The sequence below is a fragment of the Taudactylus pleione genome, unplaced genomic scaffold (assembly GCF_031769625.1).
Source record: "Taudactylus pleione unplaced genomic scaffold, aTauple2 ptg001661l, whole genome shotgun sequence".
Classification (NCBI taxonomy): domain Eukaryota; kingdom Metazoa; phylum Chordata; class Amphibia; order Anura; family Myobatrachidae; genus Taudactylus; species Taudactylus pleione.
Window position 1 is genome coordinate 1777786 of NW_028286058.1, and position 20856 is coordinate 1798641.

Here is a 20856-nt window from a genome sequence, read left to right on the forward strand (position 1 = left end):
CAGTAATGCCCTTTACACATGATGCCACAGTAATGCCCCTTACACATTATGCCACAGTAATGCTCCTTACACATTATGCCACAGTAATGCCCCTTACACATTATGCATCACTACGTAATGCCCTTTACACATTATGTCACAGTAATTCCCCTTACACATTACAGTATGCAACACAGTAATGCCCCTTACACATTATGCCCTTCACCCTCCAGCAGCATATCCCCTCCCCAACTAGCAGCCTCTTACCTTTCTCCTCATCCCCCTCCATGAACCTCTTATCGTGCCTGCATCAGCAGGTGTTGATTTGGAGCCGCACTTACAGGCAGCCTTCCGCAGCCCTTGAAAGAGTGACACAGCACTGCAGTAATTTTACTGTGGCACCGGTCGCGAGCCAAACAGAGCTTACAGTCTGGCAGCTGCTGCTGATTGGCTGCTGGTCTGTGAGCTCCTATTGGTTCACGACCGGTGCCACCTTAGAATGCTGCAGCGATGTGTCACTCTCTCAAGGGCTGCTGTGGGCAGCTTCAAATTAACAACTGCAGCCACTGAGGCTCCACTTCTCCGCTGCACCCCCCCTCAAGTCCGGCACCCGGGGCACGTGCCCCCCTAGTCCCCCCCTAGTTGCGGCCCTGGGTCTATCATACCTTCTCCAAATGCAGATTTATCCATCGGGTGAACGTTCTCTTCTGTACATTCTCCCGTTCCACTAGGAGGTTAAACAAAAACAAATAAAATCATCAATAAAAAGTAATTCAAGATGTGTCCTGCTGTTATCACACATTGGTTATATGCCACCTCAAACGTATTCACAAACTGGTTGACTGATCTCAAATACTCTGCTGTGAGCCACCTATCATTTAATGCCCACATCAGTCACCAGAGATCATATAGAAGTGCAAAACGTCCAATGTGCAGTGTCAGAGCATCTTTGAACCCATCATGTGCCTCAATTTGCTAGACTTTGTCCTAGATTTCATAATTTCAGTCAAGGAGCTATATTTTTGAAAGCCACCGCTTCTCAGTGTGATTGACCTCCAAATTTAAAGCAGCAATGATATTACATGCAAAACATGCATGGTATTATTAATGTTGCTTTAAATTTTGAGGTCAAAAACACAAGAAGCGGCAGCTTTCAAAAGCTGCTGCTTAGTAACTCTAGCCCCAGTTGTACTTTGACTGTTGTGACTTCAGCATTGTTTTTTGTACATGCATTTATTTCTGTGCTAGTACCACCTAGTGGCCAGCCTAGTATCAGCTTAAATGAACATTACGGGCCCCTGTAGTAGCTTCTCAATGCACCCTAGGTAGATGATAGTGGAGGTCCCCATTTTAGATTTTTACATGTCACTGAACAGGTGCCTATATTCCTCCCCTCAGCACAGAATCAATAGTAAGGACTCTGACCTAAATCTGCCATCAGTATGTTAGCTCCAGTCCAGTTTGTTATATGATTGTATTACATATGTTCATATTGCAATTGATTGTGTTTTATCAGTTTTACCATATTCTCCTATTACTACAATAAACACTATTCTACAGAGCATCACATCTAAATTGGATTATTGAAAAGTAGGATTGGTTACGCTGTCTGTTTAATTATATATAGACCAAAGGGAAGGATATAGTGAGGACAGGGCAGTGACTGTTTCCAACATTTTATCTATCCCTAGTCACTTCCCATCTCTTGTAACCCACCTGAATTCACCTCTTAATCATGAGAGAACTTTGTTCATACAGGTGCGCCCAATTAAATTGTGACTGACTGCACCACAAACATGCGCACGCATCGCGCCATGTGATTCTCCGCCCCTGCACACACTGTGGCATGCACTGTGGGCCTGATTCAGAGCTGAACGCTCTGACCAGAGCGCTCGCTCTGAATCAGGGCCGTCCCAGCTAAATTTGGAGCGGCCTCCTGGCTGCTCGCATAGCTGTGGGTGACCACCCACAGCTTATGCGAGCGGCCAAAAAGATGGTCGCGATGGTCAAAGACCATCGTGACCATCGGGCTTGCGATGAGACCCTGCGGTAGGGTCTCGCTTCCGCAAGCCCAGGAGTGATTTTGGCTCTATCAGAGCCAAAATCACTCCCACTGACATCATTACTGAGAACGCCTCCGTCTGGCAGTCACGCCCCCAGCACGCCCACCAAAGGGGGTGTGCTGTCAATCAACATCGACAGCACGCCCCCTTTGGTGCGAGACCCAAGGCGACGGAGAGCCCGTCGCTATCCGGGTCTTGCGCATGCGCACGACGGAGCTCCCTCCGTCGTGCGCATGCGCAGTGGGGCAACATCGACCCGTTTGCGAGCGTCCTTTGCTCGTGAACGGGTCTGAATGACCCCCTGTGATCGCACCATGCATTCTTATGGAGGCACGGTCACGTACACAGTGAGTGTATCCGCTCTCGGGCGCGCGCCTCGCACTGCGTGTGGCGTAATTTGCCGTGCCAGCAGCAAGGATATAGCTAGGCATATCTGTACTTGCTTACTCTTCCAGAATGTCCAGGAGTCTCCGTTTCACTGAATTGCCTCATGGTGCCCCCTCAAACCAACCCCCCTCCCCACCTTCCTGTAGCATTACGTAAGTCTTAACATTTTAAAATGACGGCGGACATTGATGAGATTTTGCAAAGTTTTCCCAGACCTCTGTCCATATTATGTGGTATCACATGCAATATACTGACCAACTGACCTGATATTAGTGCCCAATAATAATACTGATAGGTCAATAAGCAGGCATGTTCCTGAATGTGGTTGGAAAATGGCTGCAGCGGTCTTGTGCCATTAGTGACCTTGCCTGGGCTGACCTATACATGTGGCCGTAAAGAACGTTGGGTCTCCCTGCTTTAGTCCTGAGTGACTGACATCGCTCATTTTACATCTCCTTACTAGCATCACCGCGAGAGGCAGCTCCATAGGACAATGGCTGAAGTGAGGGGGATCATGTTATTAGCGAGCAAGGAAGGGAATGTGCAGACAATTACCTAATAGTGTGTGTGCTGGTATTTGTGATTATGTGTATGCATAAACTGTGTCTGCAGGTCATCGCAGCTTAACAGTAAGTGCGAGAGGTGATTCTCTGCATAACACAGGACTGGTGCTCTGGTCTCTGTCACTGGAAGTGTTGAACTGAGTTAAAAGCCGAGTTACGATACATCCGCTGCGCACATTACACGGTTATATCATCACCTCTGTAAAGTGAGGGTGCCGGTAATGCAGCTGTGATTATACTACTGTACAGTGCAGAACTTCCTCTCAGTTATATTGTATTCCAGGATGTATACACAGGCTCCACTGGGCGCTGTAAACCACGCAGGTGACATGGGTAGGCCGTGTGATAACTCTAACACACGGTCACAGCCATGGCTCCTCATCACTGCCCACATTATTATCACTCAGAAGAATTAGAAGTATCATAAATATTACATTAGTATTTGTATTTATTACTATATATATATTTATATATATATATATATATATACACACACACACACATATACATACATACTCCCTTATCAATGCTTTCATAGTTGTTTTTTTTTGGTGTGGTTCCCCTATTTGAAGTTTGGACTGTGCTGCAGCCCCACCTCTGGAGCCACCACTGGTTGTATGGACGTACTTCCCTACTCTCCCTGGGGGTGTAGCATGGCCGGCGGTTCAAATCCCAACAGCGGAAGCCTGGCAGGAGTGAGGATCCCGATCGCTAATAAGGCAAGTATAACTAACCCTATTTCCCCCTCTAACCCTAACTTCCCCCCCCCCCCCAAGTGCCTAACCCTAACTACCCCCCGGGGGTGCATAGGGAAGCAATCGGGAAGCCGACTGCCTATATACCGGCAGCGGGCTTCCCGACTGTCTTATCCCGGCAAGGGTGAAATGCCGGGCGTCTAGATGTAGACGCCCCCATTTCCCCGACGCCGGAAAACCGGCGCCCGGCATCACGATCGTAGTGATGCCGGGCGACGCGAGCGGACAGCCGCGGGGGGGAGGGTAAGGTTTAGGGCTCCCGGGGGGGACTTAGGGTTAGGCACCCCCCCGGGAGGGTTAGGGTTAGGCTAGGGGGAGGGAGGGTTAGGATTAGGCACCACCGGGGGGGATTTAGGGTTAGGCACCTCCCCAGGGGACTTAGGTTTAAGCAGCAGGGAAGAAGGTGGTTAGGGTTAGGCACTTAGAGGGGGGATTAGGGTTAGGCACATGGGGGGGAAGTTAGGGTTAGGCACCCCTAAGGAGGGTTAGGTTATTTCATACCCATTCCGGTGCATAACCCTAACCCCCCCTTTGCCTAGCCTAAACCTAACCCTCCCAGGGGGGAGCCTAACCCTAAGTCCAGAGTTGCCTACCTTTGAAGATCTCTTCCCGGGAGAAGCCCGGGTAAGAGAAGCAGGAGTGAGGCAATGGTGAGCGGAGCCTGACGATTCACGTCATTAAGCCTCCCTCGCGGTAAAATTGCCGTGATTGGCTAGAATTTGCATAGGGGGCGGTGCCAAATGACGTGATTCATGTAAAATCACGTTTTAAGCCCCCCCCCTGCACGGAGACCTGCGATCGCCGCGGGTATTCTCCTCATTCTGCCCACTTCACTAGGAAGTGGGCAGAATGTGGGAGAAATGCCTACCCTTCCGGGGGTGCGGGGGGTTACCCGTAAAATCGGGAGCCTCCCGCGAAAACCGGGAGGGTAGGCATGTATGCCTAAGTCCCCCCGGGAGCCCTAAAACCTAACCCTCCCCCCCCGCGTGGCTGTCCACGCCCGGTTTACCTTTGTTTGGTATGCCGGGTGTCGGGCTCCCGGCGTAGGTCTAATGACAGGCGACGGGTTTTCGATGCCTGTCATTAGTACCTTGCTGGGATATGACAGTCGGGAAGCCAGCGGTCGGCATTTAGACCATCAGCTTCCTGACTACATCCCTTCGCTGGACTGCTGGGAGCCTCCCGAAAATCGGGTGCCGCTCCTGGCACCCTGCAGGAGTAAACAAGTGTCGTCCCGCCCCCCTCACGAAAGTGGGCGGTCTGAGAGTGCGATGACGTGATTCGCGCTGAATTGCGTCATTGCAGCCCAACCCGCTACTTTATAATGCCAGGTAATATTGGCATTATAAAGTGGGGGGCGGGGCCGTAATGACGCGATCGCATCGGCAGGCCCCCACTCCGCCTGCCTAAACCGCCCACACCCTCCCTGCTGCACCAACCTGGCAGTCCCCTCCAGGAGGGGTCTGCCTAAATGTCGATAAGTATGCGTATGGATGAAACGTTATACATCTGTATCCTAACAGCATAGCCGGGCCCTGCTCCCAGGTGGCACGCTGCTGGCATGTATAATACTGTAGCTCTCAGCAGAGGTAGAATTATTTAGCACTGATCAACTGAAAAACCACAATAATTAGAACATTAGTGGTTACTATTGTAACACCAATTTGCCCAGTGCGGTATGTAAATCTCTTCGGGGAAATAAATAAATATGTCCAAAAATATGCTAGATTGAACGTTAACAAAGCATACTGCTAATCTAATGGGGGAAATCCTGACAGTCTCTACCTTATAAACCCTTTGTGCCACGTGACTGTTTAGCTGGGTCACAGGGAAAATGTCCTGCTCCCTCGCCAGGAGACTAAGAGTTAAATTCAATCCGCAGTTCTGTAAGAACACAAACGCCTGGGGTACTTCATACGGAGATTCTCACAAAGTTCTCTTCCTGACCCCGAGTTATTAGCATCTCGGAGGAAATTAACATGACAGTCCGAGGGGAATGGTGGGGGGGGGGGGGATGGAGAAGAAACTCATAGATTTCTAATTCATCTGATCGGCTGTACTGTACCATATTCAGTGCTTTATGCTATGGAAAAAATATGGTGCCATACTCATTGTAACCGTTGCTGGCATTCAGTTTCTTTCTGAAAAGATTTCGCGGATTTCTTCCTATTTTATGGAACTTGTTATATGAATTAAAATTTCTACCAAAAAAGGTGCCCGTACTGCGGCCCTGATTCAGATCCGGACGCTCTTTCAGAGCGCTCGCTCTGAATCAGGGCGTTTTTTTTAATGGAGCTGGAATCCTGACCACCCACAGCTTTTGAGAGCAGCTAGGCGATGGTCGCGACCATCAGGGCTTGCGACGAGACCCTTGTGGTAGGGTCTTGTTCCCGCAAGCCCCAGTGAGCTTCCTGCTCTAAATAGAGCCGGAAGCTCATTACTGACATCACTGGTGATGTCAGTGGCGCCTCCCACAAATGGCAGGCGTTCCTTCGGGAACGCCTCAGTTTGTGTAGCCACCCCCCTTGCCCGCCTCCAAAACGGGGCAAGCTGTCAAACACAGCTGCCCCGTTTTGGTGCGAGAACCGTAGAGACGGAGCGCCTGTCGCTGGCCGGGTCTTGCGCATGCACAAGCTAGAGGCGGCGCATGTGCAGGGGGCAAACATCGACCCACTTTCATGTGCATAGCGCTTGCGAGCGGGTCTGAATCAGCCCCAGTGTTCCTCTGAGCAGAGCCATAACTAGGGGTATGGGACTGGCACCGCCACGCAGTGCTCTGTGGGCGGCATAGTCGCTGTCCCACGGGCCTTGCTTTTGGCTGGCAGGGTGCCTGGAACAGCACCCTGCAGCCAGTAACGCTGGGGCAATGCCATCCATAGCGTTCTATGGATGCTACAGGCAGGCACCCAGCCGTGTATAATACAGCCAGGGCCCGTTCTAGGGTGCTCGTCACCCTCCTGCAAATTATAAATTTGTGCCCTACTACAAATGGGAGAGGCAGTGGGTGACAGGGAGAGCAGGAGGGTGACAGGGAAGTAGTGGGTGATGGGGAGAGGCAGTGGGTGATGGGGAGAGGCAGTGGGTGACTGGGGAGAGGCAGTGGGTGACTGGGGAGGCAGTGGGTGATGGGGAGAGCAGGAGGGTGACAGGGAGGTAGTGTGTGATGGGGAGAGGCAGTGGGTGACTGGGGAGGCAGTGGGTGATGGGGAGAGGCAGTGTGTGATGGGGAGAGGCAGTGGGTGACTGGGGAGAGGCAGTGGGTGACTGGGTAGAGGCAGTGGGTGATGGGGAGAGGCAGTGGGTGACTGGGGAGACAGTGGGTGAAGGGGAGAGGCAGTGGGTGATGGGGAGAGGCAGTGGGTGATGGGGAGAGGCAGTGGGTGATGGGGAGAGGTAGTGTGTGATGGGGAGAGGCAGTGGGTGATGGGGAGAGGCAGTGGGTGACAGGGAGGCAGTGTGTGATGGGGAGAGGCAGTGGGTGACAGGGAGGTAGTGTGTGATGGGGAGAGGCAGTGTGTGATGGGGAGTGCTAGAGGGAGGCAGTGTGTGATGGGGAGAGGCAGTGTGTGATGGGGTGAGGCAGTGTGTGATGGGGAGAGGCAGTGTGTGATGGGGAGAGCCAGAGGGAGGCAGTAGGTGACAGGGAGGTAGTGTGTGATGGGGAGAGGCAGTGTGTGATGGGGAGAGGCAGTGGGTGATGGGGAGAGCCAGAGGGAGGCAGTAGGTGACAGGGAGGTAGTGTGTGATGGGGAGAGGCAGTGGGTGACGGGGAGAGCTAGAGGGAGGCAGTAGGTAACAGGGAGGTAGTGTGTGATGGGGAGAGCCAGAGGGAGGCAGTAGGTGACAGGGAGGTAGTGTGTGATGGGGAGAGGCAGTGTGTGATGGGGAGAGCTAGAGGGAGGCAGTAGGTGACAGGGAGGCAGTGTGTGATGGAGTGAGGCAGTGTGTGATGGGGAGAGGCAGTGGGTGATGGGGAGAGCCAGAGGGAGGCAGTAGGTGACAGGGAGGTAGTGTGTGATGGGGAGAGGCAGTGTGTGATGGGGAGAGGCAGTGGGTGATGGGGAGAGCCAGAGGGAAGCAGTAGGTGACAGGGAGGTAGTGTGTGATGGGGAGAGGCAGTGGGTGACGGGGAGAGCTAGAGGGAGGCAGTAGGTGACAGGGAGGTAGTGTGTGATGGGGAGAGGCAGAGGGAGGCAGTAGGTGACAGGGAGGTAGTGTGTGATGATGAGGAGAGGCAGTGGGTGATGGGGAGAGGCAGTGGGTGATTGGGAGAGGCAGTGGGTGACAGGGAGGCAGTGTGTGATGGGGAGAGGCAGAGGGAGGCAGTAGGTGACAGGGAGGCAATGTGTGATGGGGAGAGGCAGTGGGTGATGGGGAGAGGCAGTGGGTGATGGGGAGAGGCAGAGGGAGGCAGTAGGTGACAGGGAGGCAGTGTGTGATGGGGAGAGGCAGAGGGAGGCAGTAGGTGACAGGGAGGCAGTGTGTGATGGGGAGAGGCAGTGTGTGATGGGGAGAGGCAGTGGGTGACGGTGAGAGCCAGAGGGAGGCAGTAGGTGACAGGGAGGTAGTGTGTGATGGGGAGAGGCAGTGGGTGACACGGAGGCAGTGTGTGATGGGGAGAGGCAGTGGGTGACGGGGAGAGCCAGAAGGAGGCAGTAGGTGACATGGAGGTAGTGTGTGATGGGGAGAGGCAGTGTGTGATGGAGAGGCAGTGGGTGACTGGGGAGGCAGTGTGTGATGGGGAGAGGTAGTGTGTGATGGGGAGAGGTAGTGTGTGATGGGGAGAGGCAGTGGGTGAGGGGGAGGCAGTGGGTGACTGGGGAGGCAGTGGGTGATGGGGAGAAGTAGTGTGTGATGGGGAGAGGTAGTGTGTGATGGGGAGAGGCAGTGGGTGATGGGGAGAGGTAGTAGGTGACAGGGAGGCAGTGGGTGATGGGGAGAGGTAGTGTGTGATGGGGAGAGGCAGTGGGTGATTGGGAGAGGCAGTGGGTGATGGGGAGCGGCAGTGGGTGATGGGGAGCGGCAGTGGGTGACTGGGGAGGCAGTGGGTGATGGGGAGCGGCAGTGGGTGATGGGGAGAGGTAGTGTGTGATGGGGAGAGGCAGTGGGTGACTGGGGAGGCAGTGGGTGACTGGGGAGAGGCAGTGGGTGACTGGGGAGGCAGTGGGTGACTGGGGAGGCAGTGGGTGACTGGGGAGGCAATGGATAACAGCAGTGAGGTGGCTGCAGGCAAAGACACTCATCATATAGGGCAGCCGGGGTGAAATGTGGGAAGATCCCCTTGTCCCTCCTCCTCCGGCCAGATCGCGTCACCGCGTCTTCTAAAGGTGCCTACACACTTAGAGATATTTTACATGATTTGCCTGATTCCGACACATCGTGACAACAAATCGTGTAAAATATGCCCAAATCGTGAGTGTCTACTCACGATCACGATGTAGATGCGCGTCCCTGCAGGTCGTACATCGCATCTTCAGATCTGCCGTGCTGTAGGGCAGATCTGACAATCTCCATCACGATGCACTGGAATAGTTAGCAGTGGCAAGCGCAGGATTTCCAGAGGGGGGTTTCCAAATGCTTAATTTTAGAGCAAGTGTGGCATGTCAATGAAGAGGGCAGAATTAGTACTTAACCAGCTTTAATAAGCGTCATACAAAGTGTATTGTTTGTATTAATTCCAAGGATATACAGGACCAGTGATCACAGTTAGCCATTAGATGCGGCAGTAAGCCATCCTGGCTGAGGTGAATGTATTTATTTTAGATGTAGGCACCATTCCAGACAATTGGAGCAAGTTCGGGAGCCTGGAGGAACAGCAGAAGAACCTAGCACTGCCCTGGACATATATGTACATATTGGGCTCTATAGCGGTGCATCTCTAACAGTGCATGTTTTCCAGATCTTCTAGTTGGTGCACAGATTATTTATTACTGGCTGATACATGTTAAAGATCCACAGGTAGTGCTAATTATTTCATTTGTTATACTGAGAAGAACATGCAGCGCTAGTAACAATCTATTATATTACTATTTCTATTGTGGTTATGGTATGGGCTGGGGAGGGGGGTTTCCAGGCAGACGGAACCCCCCCCTGCCTCCTATGGTTAGGAGGCACGATGCGCGGTCCGCGAGCTGTGATTGGCTCTGCAAAAGTCGGCTTCCTATTCTCTCTCTGCAGTCCTGGCTGCCGCTGCAACACAGATGCCACCTGCCGGGCCCCCCTCTCTCTCCATACTTAAGCAGCAGGGCGGATTCTACCTGGCTGGCTGCACCAGCGCAGCCAGCTGAACGCACCGCTGAGCAGGTACACTCTGATCTTGACATGCTATCCTCCCTAGTTCAGCCACTCTTCCCTGTCCACCCACGTGTTCCTGTGCCCTATGCCTCCCCCCCCTTGCCTTCTCTGCACTGCCCCCTTTCCTGTTACAGCCTTATCTGCCCTGTACCTCCCCCCATAGTTCAGCCAGTCTTCCCTGTCCACCCCCTCCAGTACAGCCAGCCTTCCCTGTCCACCCCCTCCAGTACAGCCAGCCTTCCCTGTCCACCCCCCCAGTACAGCCAGCCTTCCCTGTCCACCCCCCAGTACAGCCAGCCTTCCCTGTCCACCCCCCCAGTACAGCCAGCCTTCCCTGTCCACCCCCCCAGTACAGCCAGCCTTCCATGCCCAGTCCCCCCCCCCCAGTCCAGTCAGCCTTCTCTACCCTGTACCTCCCCCCATAGTTCAGTCAGTCTTCCCTGTCCACCCCCTCCAGTACAGCCAGCCTTCCCTGTCCACCCCCCCAGTACAGCCAGCCTTCCCTGTCCACCCCCCAGTACAGCCAGCCTTCCCTGTCCACCCCCCCAGTACAGCCAGCCTTCCCTGTCCACCCCCCCAGTACAGCCAGCCTTCTCTACCCTGTGCCTCCCCCCTAGTTCAGCCAGCCTTTCTTGTCCCCCCTAGTCCATGCCTTGTTCCTCTCCCTTGTCCAGCCAGCCCTTTCCTGCCCTGTGCCGTACACTTCTACACTTACTCTTCCTTCTAGCTTTGTATGTGGATCCGGCCTTTTTAGTGTATTTTTATGTGGGTATATATATATATATATATATATATATACATACATACATACACACACACATACATACATTTATATATATACATATATATATTAGAATCAATGTTGATTTCCATATATAATATATATGATGTGTGTGTGACTTTTACAGCAGTTGTTGAACTGGTTTACATACCAATTGATGCGGCCCCCCCCCCCCCGCCGTCAACTCTGCTCCATCCATCCCAGGGGGGAGGGGGGCCCTGCCTATTTTGCCAGTACCGGGCCCCAGGATTTCTGATGGCAGCCCTGGGCGCAGCTATAGCGGATAGCAGCGTAGCGGGGAAGTGCACTGCAGCACTTCTTTGTGCTGGCCCCGCTCCCTATGCCCTTTCGTAGGACTGCATCTGAGTATCACCAGAAAAAAAGCACTGACCATGTCAGAGACTGCGGGGGCTGATTCTGAGTCACACATACAGTGGCTGTAGCTACGGGCAGCCGCAGGAGCATGATTTACCACCTTATGCTAATGCAAGATCAGGCTTGCCTACCCTCCCAAAAAGGCAGGCAAGCCTCCCACACTAATGATAGAAACCCCTGCAGCGGGGGGTGTTGGCGGTGACGTCATTGTGGCCTCGCCCTGTACTTCACAAAGCCTTTCGCTTCGGCATTGTGAAGAGTGGGCGGGGCCACGATGATGCGATCGTGTGGCCCCGCCCCCAATAGAGTGTCATTGTACGGCCACACCACCCGCTGCATACAGGCATTCAGCTCCCTCCCGGAAGGAGTATGTGCAAGATTCCTTAGGGTTGATGTGGGGGGGTGTTTGCACGTATGCAAGCAAAAAATCTGCGCCTCTCAGTGATTTTACACCGGCTGCCGCAACTGCCACTTTTATCATCGTCACTTCTATCAGCCCCATTCTAAGTGCAAGAAATCCATCAGAAACATACTCTCCTTCCATGTACAAATGACTCACGGCGCATTAGATACACGCCCATAACACTCCCACAAGATGGTGGATCTGTGCGCTCGCATTGTCTCCAACCTAAAATGGCCAAATTCATAGAAAGGCGGGTATAATACAACTCGAAATAGGACGGGCCTAGGCAAAAATGGGTCAACTGGCATTTGCGCATGTGCGGTACGCAAAAACTCGCCCTTTGTGTCTGTACTCAGAGACCCCTCTGAATCAGCCCCTAGTACAGTCACGTGACTCAGTACAGCAAATCAGACAGTTTTTATATTTTCCCCTCCGGGGGGAGTTCCAGATGGTGCGGGGTAATTTACATAATTAGGCCCTCCCCCCCTCCCACACACAGTGTAATCATGTGAATCAGTGGCTCAAGAAAAGGGGATGCGGCTAAGATGACAAAACTCTGGGGATCACGTCACCACGCCCCCCACCCCAATTCACTTGGAAGTGGGCGGAAATGTGGCCTACTCTTATCAAAATTCAATAGTGCCCCAGATATTCTGGGAGAGCAAGCAAGCCTGCATTCATGTGGCTGCTGCAATCTGAGAAGACTAGACGAGGGCTGATTAGGCGCGAGGCTATTTAAGATTCCTCATTTTCTGTAATTGTGTAGTGTAACTAAGCTGTTGCTAGGCAGGGTTAGTTGGTTTTGCATGGGTGCTGGGTAGCCAATTAGAAGTTATCAAGGGGGCGTATATGTAATACCCCACTATGTGAGTTATTATGTCCAACTTGGCATTACATAGGCAGACAGTTCCCAGAAGTCTCTGCAGCTGCTGTAAAGTCAGGAGCAGCCGGTAACATGACCAGTGTCAGGCCAGTGACAGTTGGAAGTAGGCAGCAGTTGATCAGGGCAGTTGGTGAGACAGCAGAGTGGAGACTGGTAGAGCGCAACACCAGCGCTTACCATTAGCGACAGCAAACTCCCTCATTAGCGGGCGGAGTGCAAGGTGGAGGCGGCAGTCACATCTGAAGGCAGTGCAGCCTAAATGTTTCCTCTTCCATCCAGTGGACACGGGCTGATGGGTGCAGCTGGAATGGCTGGTTGAATAACAGGCGGACCGGAGGTGGGACTCCTGGGGTAAGGAGAGCCAAACACTCACCCTCTCATCTCACTCTCACATAGACAGCACCAGTGCTTTAATTAACAAGACTGCCTCAGTATAACAGTTACCCCTGAGCCTCCATTAGGGACATACAGCTGCCTTATAAAGGGAGAGCCAGATCAGAAGCGGAGACTAGCCCAGAGCCTTTAGGTTACCCCTTCATTGGAGGGCATATGCCTGTTACTCTCAGAGATTATACGAAAGTATAGAACTGTGGATAAACAGCCTTGAGGTAGATTAAAGTGCCTCCTTCCCTGGACAGTCACATTGAGGGAGGTCGTAGACTATAACAGATTAATTCCCAACAACGAGGGACCTGCTCCAAATAGTGCACACTAACAACCAAAAAGCTTTCAACAACCTGGGCAACGAGCAACGCAACTTTACTTTAAATTAGACAGCGCTGAACTGTGAACCTTAGTGACAATTAACTAGAAGAACGGGGAATTAAAGCTACTTTAAGGGTATATAAATTAAAAGTTCATAGCATAGGTAAGGTAATGTGTTGTACACGGTACTAGGAATTACTAACAATTGTATAGATTGTATATATATATATATACTGATTGTTACCTAATAGATGCTAACCTTTGCAAGCTCATAGGTTCCTTCCAGTTGGCAGTAGTCGAGTTCCAGTAAAATAAATGATACTCATTACTGTGTGTCTTGATTATAAATGGATTGTACTGATAATATACATTGAATGTAGGAACTATTATTTGTTTTGTTCTAAGCAACAAATAAAATTAAATTATTAGGCGATTTTGGAGATCTTATTTGCCTGGGTATTGACCTTTACCCATGTGTGCTATTCATAAACCATAGACCTACACTTTCCCTGTAGTAATTCAAACAACAAAAAGGATTAGTTTATTACAAGTGGCGTCCGCGAACAGGATCCGAAGTATAATTATAACAATATGATGTCAGTATCCCAAACACAAGCATCAACGTCAGGTCAGAGATTACAACCTGCTTCAGCTGGCCAAAGAGTGTCATCATCGACAAATATATCACCCAGCAGAAGAATGTTACCTACAGCACAGGCATCACCCATTACCATGCCGTATTATTTTGGGGCCCCATGGTTACCAACATACTCTGGAAAGACACGTACACGGGGTACGAGTAGCTTTAAAGAATTTAAAGACAAAATGCACTCAATGTTTAGGCTATACCCACTAAATGATGAGCAAAGAGTAGAGATTGTAATTGGGCAGTTGAAAGGCCTCGCCTTGCGAGAGGTCAAAGTGTGGGCAGAAGAAGAACGGAGGACGGCGGAGGATATTTTAAACAAATTAGAAAGTATATTTGATTCACGGACCGTTTCTGAACTTAGGAGCCACCTCTATGCCAGAAAGCAGCAACCCCTGGAGTCATTGAGAGAGTTTGCCCTGGGCCTACAAGAAGCTATGCGGGCAATCCAAGACCGAGAATCGCGGGAGGTAGAACAAGTCGACGAGACTCTTATTAGTTTACTCATAGAAGGGTCACGAGGAGAAGCAATACGGGCACAACTCAGAATGTGGAGACGCCAGAACCCTGTCTGCTCATTCTCTGAATTCAAGGAAACTGCGTTAGATATACTGGGGCTCAACCAGAACAGGAATCCTGAATATGATTCTTCATCAGAGCAGTCGGCAGCTGATAATTATGGGGCAGCCAAAACATATATGACTCCTGACTCTCCTTCCCCAAGAGAAACGGTCACTCAGCAAGTACAGTCAGGGCAGGATTTGATTGGAACTTTTACCAGTGCTATCAAGGAAATCATGAAGGAGTTAAAGGAGATTCGTCAGGAGCAGTCGGGAGCCAGACACAGAGATTGGAGTCAAGGACGCAGTGGGGGAAATCTATCTCGATGTAACATTCCTCGAGGGACAGGTCGACGTCCAACCGACAAGTTTGATACTAAAGGGAGGCCCATCTGCAGAGGTTGCCGGCAAATCGGCCACATTGAACGCTATTGCAACCAGAGAGAGCCTGAGTACCAGTCCTCAGGGGAGGCAGAAAGAGTAGGTCCACAAATGGAGGAAGGGCAACCCAGAGATGCAAGTTTGAGCCCAGTAATACAGAACCAAATAAAAATTGTGAGCACGCCATCAGCATGTGATGTTACATCAACCGTCACAAGAAGAGTTTCAGGCAAAGTTGTATGGTTCCACGTGCGACGCGGCTATGGGTTCATAAAACGGGATGACATTAAGAATGATATTTTTGTCCACTATACGGCCATTCAAAAGAACAACCCAAGAAAGTATCTCCGCAGTTTGAGAGATGGAGAGACAGTCCAGTTTGATGTTGTGAACGGGGAAAAAGGTCTACAGGCAGCAAATGTAACTGGTCCTGGTGGTGTCCAAGTTCAAGGCAGCAAATATGCAGCAGATCGCCAGCGTTATTGGCGCCATTCATGTCACAGAGTTTCTCCAAGTAATTACCAGCAAGACTACCAATACTACAAACATAGAGAGGAGACCAGAGAAGCGGAAAGTGTGGCAGAAAGTACAAATCAGCAACAGCCTTATGAGACTAATCGCAACCTATCACCCGATTTACAGAGATCATATGGACACAGACAACAATATCTTGATGACCAAGTGCAGGATGAACTATCGAAAAGAACATACAAACAATTTGTGGAGGAACTGGGTGAAACAGTGCAGCAGAGTCAGAAGAACAAAGTCAGGCAACAACTTTCTCCAGAGCCAGTACCTGAGAGTAAATCTAGAGTCGAGGACATCGATACCAGTAAGGCCTACCTCAATCAGGCAAATTTAAGTGCCACTGACTGGGATAGAGACATTGAAAGGGTTGTTCACATGGCCACAACAGAGGGTTCGGGGCCCCTTAAACCCAATAACCGAGATTTGCTTAAGTCACAGTCTGAATCTAATGTCCCTGTAGAAACCCCTAGTGAAGCTAAAGAGGTCATAACATATCTTTATCCAGAGAAACATGGCCCAGATAGTAAGTACACCGCTATAAGTGGTGAGGAGTTCATTTTCAGGTTGCAGCAGGCTATATGCAGGTCTAGAAAGCGCAACAAAGGTGTATTGCCAATACGATGTTAAGTTACTGGATGCTTGTACTATATATTTGCCTTTTAACAATATCATTACATTTCATGTTGCTGATGCCATAATGAAGAAGAGACTGTTCTACAGTGGATTTTGAATGTTGCCTGTTGTGTGAGGACACACATAATTCAAGTGGGGAAATATGTAATACCCCACTATGTGAGTTATTATGTCCAACTTGGCATTACATAGGCAGACAGTTCCCAGAAGTCTCTGCAGCTGCTGTAAAGTCAGGAGCAGCCGGTAACATGACCAGTGTCAGGCCAGTGACAGTTGGAAGTAGGCAGCAGTTGATCAGGGCAGTTGGTGAGACAGCAGAGTGGAGACTGGTAGAGCGCAACACCAGCGCTTACCATTAGCGACAGCAAACTCCCTCATTAGCGGGCGGAGTGCAAGGTGGAGGCGGCAGTCACATCTGAAGGCAGTGCAGCCTAAATGTTTCCTCTTCCATCCAGTGGAGACGGGCTGATGGGTGCAGCTGGAATGGCTGGTTGAATAACAGGCGGACCGGAGGTGGGACTCCTGGGGTAAGGAGAGCCAAACACTCACCCTCTCATCTCACTCTCACATAGACAGCACCAGTGCTTTAATTAACAAGACTGCCTCAGTATAACAGTTACCCCTGAGCCTCCATTAGGGACATACAGCTGCCTTATAAAGGGAGAGTCAGTTCATTGGAGGGCATATGCCTGTTACTCTCAGAGATTATACGAAAGTATAGAACTGTGGATAAACAGCCTTGAGGTAGATTAAAGTGCCTCCTTCCCTGGACAGTCACATTGAGGGAGGTCGTAGACTATAACAGATTAATTCCCAACAACGAGGGACCTGCTCCAAATAGTGCACACTAACAACCAGGAATCTTTCAACAACCCGGGCAACGAGCAACGCAACTTTACTTTAAATTAGACAGCGCTGAACTGTGAACCTTAGTGACAATTAACTAGAAGAACGGGGAATTAAAGCTACTTTAAGGGTATATAAATTAAAAGTTCATAGCATAGGTAAGGTAATGTGTTGCACACGGTACTAGGAATTACTAACAATTGTATAGATTGTATATATATATATATATATATATATATACACTGATTGTTACCTAATAGATGCTAACCTTTGCAAGCTCATAGGTTCCTTCCAGTTGGCAGTAGTCGAGTTCCAGTAAAATAAATGATACTCATTACTGTGTGTCTTGATTATAAATGGATTGTACTGATAATATACATTGAATGTAGGAACTATTATTTGTTTTGTTCTAAGCAACAAATAAAATTAAATTATTGGGCGATTTTGGAGATCTTATTTGCCTGGGTATTGACCTTTACCCATGTGTGCTATTCATAAACCATAGACCTACACTTTCCCTGTAGTAATTCAAACAACAAAAAGGATTAGTTTATTACATATACTTTACAACGGTATTTAAGGGCCAGTTTGAATTTAGTCCAGCCTCTTATCAGTTGCAAGTCCCACCCTCCCACCCAAAGCCTTGTTATACATTTGTTTGTTTGTCTTTTAGGGATTATCATAAAATAGGCGGAGCTACAGTAGGCGGGAAGGCGCTGCTAACCAGCGGCTGCATCTGGTGTAAGTGGTCGTTGTGGGGCCCTTTTGAAGAACGGCGGGTAAGTCCCACGCATGCGGGTGGGACAATGGGCGCTGCCTTGCGGGAGCATCTGGACTGTGCCATATTAAAGGGTGGTGAGACCTTTGCATCGCAGGTTACACCTATATACAGGGGGGACCGTATTAGTTGCCCCCCCCTATTTTTCTGTTTAATTGGCTGGAGCTGGGTTTGGTAGCGCCTTCTTTGCCACCCCTTTTTAGGAATTAAAATATGGTCATTCAATTAATAAATACCGTAACCGTAAACCAATGCACTGGTGTCTGTGTGGTTATTTTTATTATACAAGTCAGCTTAAAGTTGAGTTACAAGGTTTACTTGCAATAAAGCAATGGACTACTTCATTTGTTTTATGCCAATAGACTCACGATTTGGAGGGGAGGCTCCCGGAAATGTGAGCCACTCACCCACACACCACAATCACTCTGCGGCTGTCACGTGAAGTGGGCAGGACAAGGGGCGATGATGACGTGATTCACTATGAATGGTGTCATAGCAATCCTTTCCCAGCGATGAATAGTCACCAATCCTGACAAAAAAACACCACAACAAGAGGGCAGGGCTGCGACCACGTGATTCACAACAGCCGTCCTCTCCCCGCCACCTGGGATGAATGTATAAATATATATATATTTTTAGGACTGTACCTGGTGCTATTATTGCTATATTGCTGTTTACTATTTCACCATTCACAACAGTTGCGATTGTTGGTCTAGTTTCCCATAATCCCCTGATTTCTCCCAGGTGTGATAATCCTGTCATAATATAATATCTTAGGGGAGCAATCTGTTGCCAGTGGGTATTGGTGACATCATTGAGGATGGTGTATTATGTTATTTTGGGTTTGAAGAACATGTTAATAAAGTACATAAAATATGACTGGAGACATGCAAAGGGGTGACGGTCACAACCTCCTGAGTTTGCTTATAAAAACAACAGACCTATGTCTATATACATTTCCTCTATAGTGCCAAGACACAATTAAGATTTATTTGAGGATGTCAACATTAGGGATAGGCTGCAGGGGGGAGGTTCGGGTTAAGCTGGGTACACACTGACAGATATATCTGTCCAATCTGTCTGGTGGGAAGGAAAATCTGGTAATGTAAGGAGCAAATACCAATAGAAATTTGCTCCAAAACACTGGAAGACAGACCAGATTTTCCTTTCCACCAGACAGATTGGACAGATATATCTGTCAGTGTGTACCCATCTTTAGACTGTGGGTGAGAGGATTAGGGTTAGGTTGCAGGCGGGAGGGTAGGATTAGGTTGTAGATGGGAGGGTTAGGCTGCAGACGAGAGGGTAGGATTATGTTGCAGACGGGAGGGTTAGGCTGCAGGTGGGAGGATAGGATTAGGTTGCAGATGGGAGGGTTAGGTTGCAGGCGGCAGGATAGGATTAGGTTGCAGATGGGAGGGTCAGGCTGCAGGCAGGAGGGTTAAGCTGCTGGAAGTGGGAGGGTAGGGATAGGCTGCAGGAGGAGGTTAAGGTTAGGCTGCAGGAGGAGGGCTTTAGGGTGAGGCTGCAGACGGGAGGGTAGGATTAGGTTGCAGACGGGAGGGTTAGGCTGCAGACGGGAGGGTAGGATTATGTTGCAGACGGGAGGGTTAGGCTGCAGACGGGAGGGTAGAATTATGTTGCAGATGGGAGGGTTAGGCTGCAGGCAGGAAGATCGGATTATGTTGCAGATGGGAGGGTTAGGCTGCAGACGGGAGGGTAGGAATAGGTTGCAGATGGGAGGGTTAGGCTGCAGGCAGGAGGATAGGATTATGTTGCAGATGGGAGGGTTAGGCTGCAGGCAGGAGGATAGGATTATGTTGCAGATGGGAGGGTTAGGCTGCAGGCAGGAGGATAGGATTATGTTGCAGACGGGGGAGGGTTAGGCTGCAGGCAGGAGGATAGGATTATGTTGCAGATGGGAGGGTTAGGCTGCAGGCAGGAGGATAGGATTATGTTGCAGACGGGGGAGGGTTAGGCTGCAGGCAGGAGGATAGGATTATGTTGCAGACGGGGGAGGGTTAGGCTGCAGGCAGGAGGATAGGATTATGTTGCAGACGGGAGGGTTAGGCTGCAGACGGGAGGATAGGATTAGGTTGCAGATGGGAGGGTTAGGCTGCAGACGGGAGGGTAGGATTATGTTGCAGATGGGAGGGTTAGGCTGCAGACGGGAGGGTAGGATTAGGTTGCAGATGGGAGGTTTAGGCTACAGACGGGAGGGTAGGATTAGGTTGCAGATGGGAGGTTTAGGCTACAGACGGGAGGGTAGGATTAGGTTGCAGATGGGAGGGTTAGGCTGCAGACGGGAGGATAGGATTAGGTTGCAGATGGGAGGGTTAGGCTGCAGACGGGAGGGTAGGATTATGTTGCAGATGGGAGGGTTAGGCTGCAGACGGAAGGGTAGGATTAGGTTGCAGATGGGAAGTTTAGGCTACAGACGGGAGGGTAGGATTAGGTTGCAGATGGGAGGTTTAGGCTACAGACAGGAGGGTAGGATTAGGTTGCAGATGGGAGGGTTAGGCTGCAGGCGGCAGGATAGGATTAGGTTGCAGGTGGGAGGGTTAGGCTGCTGGAAGTGGGAGGGTAGGGTCAGGCTGCAGGCAGGAGGGTTAAGCTGCTGGAAGTGGGAGGGTAGGGATAGGCTGCAGCAGGAGGTTAAGGTCAGGCTGCAGGAGGAGGGCTTTAGGGTGAGGCTGCAGACGGGAGGGTAGGATTAGGTTGCAGACGGGAGGGTTAGGCTGCAGACGGGAGGGTAGGATTATGTTGCAGACGGGAGGGTTAGGCTGCAGGCAGGAGGATAGGATTATGTTGCAGATGGGAGGGTTAGGCTGCAGGCAGGAGGATAGGATTATGTTGCAGACGGGAGGGTTAGGCTGCAGACGGGAGGGTAGGATTAGGTTGCAGATGGGAGGGTTAGGCTGCAGGCAGGAGGATAGGATTATGTTGCAGATGGGAGGGTTAGGCTGCAGGCAGGAGGATAGGATTATGTTGCAGATGGGAGGGTTAGGCTGCAGGCAGGAGGATAGGATTATGTTGCAGACGGGAGGGTTAGGCTGCAGACGGGAGGGTAGGATTAGGTTGCAGATGGGAGGGTTAGGCTGCAGACGGGAGGGTAGGATTAGGTTGCAGATGGGAGGTTTAGGCTACAGACGGGAGGGTAGGATTAGGTTGCAGATGGGAGGTTTAGGCTACAGATGGGAGGGTAGGAATAGGTTGCAGATGGGAGGTTTAGGCTACAGACGGGAGGGTAGGATTAGGTTGCAGATGGGAGGTTTAGGCTACAGACAGGAGGGGAG

General features: G+C 50.5%; 2 protein-coding genes across 4 annotated transcripts in view; one reads left to right on the forward strand and one right to left on the reverse strand.

Moving 5' to 3' along the window:
• CLMN (calmin) overlaps positions 1-20856 on the reverse strand; it is a 222509-nt gene that overhangs the window by 82760 nt on the left and 118893 nt on the right. For all 3 annotated transcript variants that reach the window (XM_088464349.1, XM_088464351.1, XM_088464350.1), the window contains exon 2: positions 645-706. In XM_088464349.1, coding sequence (XP_088320475.1) covers positions 645-706 — 62 coding nt within the window. The remainder of the gene's footprint in view (positions 1-644; positions 707-20856) is intronic.
• Positions 13888-15930, forward strand: LOC148442005 (uncharacterized). Its single transcript, XM_088464376.1, has 2 exons — positions 13888-15391; positions 15470-15930. Exons 1-2 carry the CDS (start codon positions 13888-13890, stop codon positions 15928-15930), a joined length of 1965 nt encoding a protein of 654 aa, XP_088320502.1.

Excerpts from the sequence above, each read along its gene's own strand:
- LOC148442005 (XM_088464376.1), top strand. The coding sequence starts at position 13,888 with ATGTTACCTACAGCACAGGCATCACCCATTACCATGCCGTATTATTTT. Across the intron at positions 15,392-15,469 it reads GCAACAGCCTTATGAGACTA|TATCGAAAAGAACATACAAA; the intron begins ATCGCAACCTAT and ends TGCAGGATGAAC.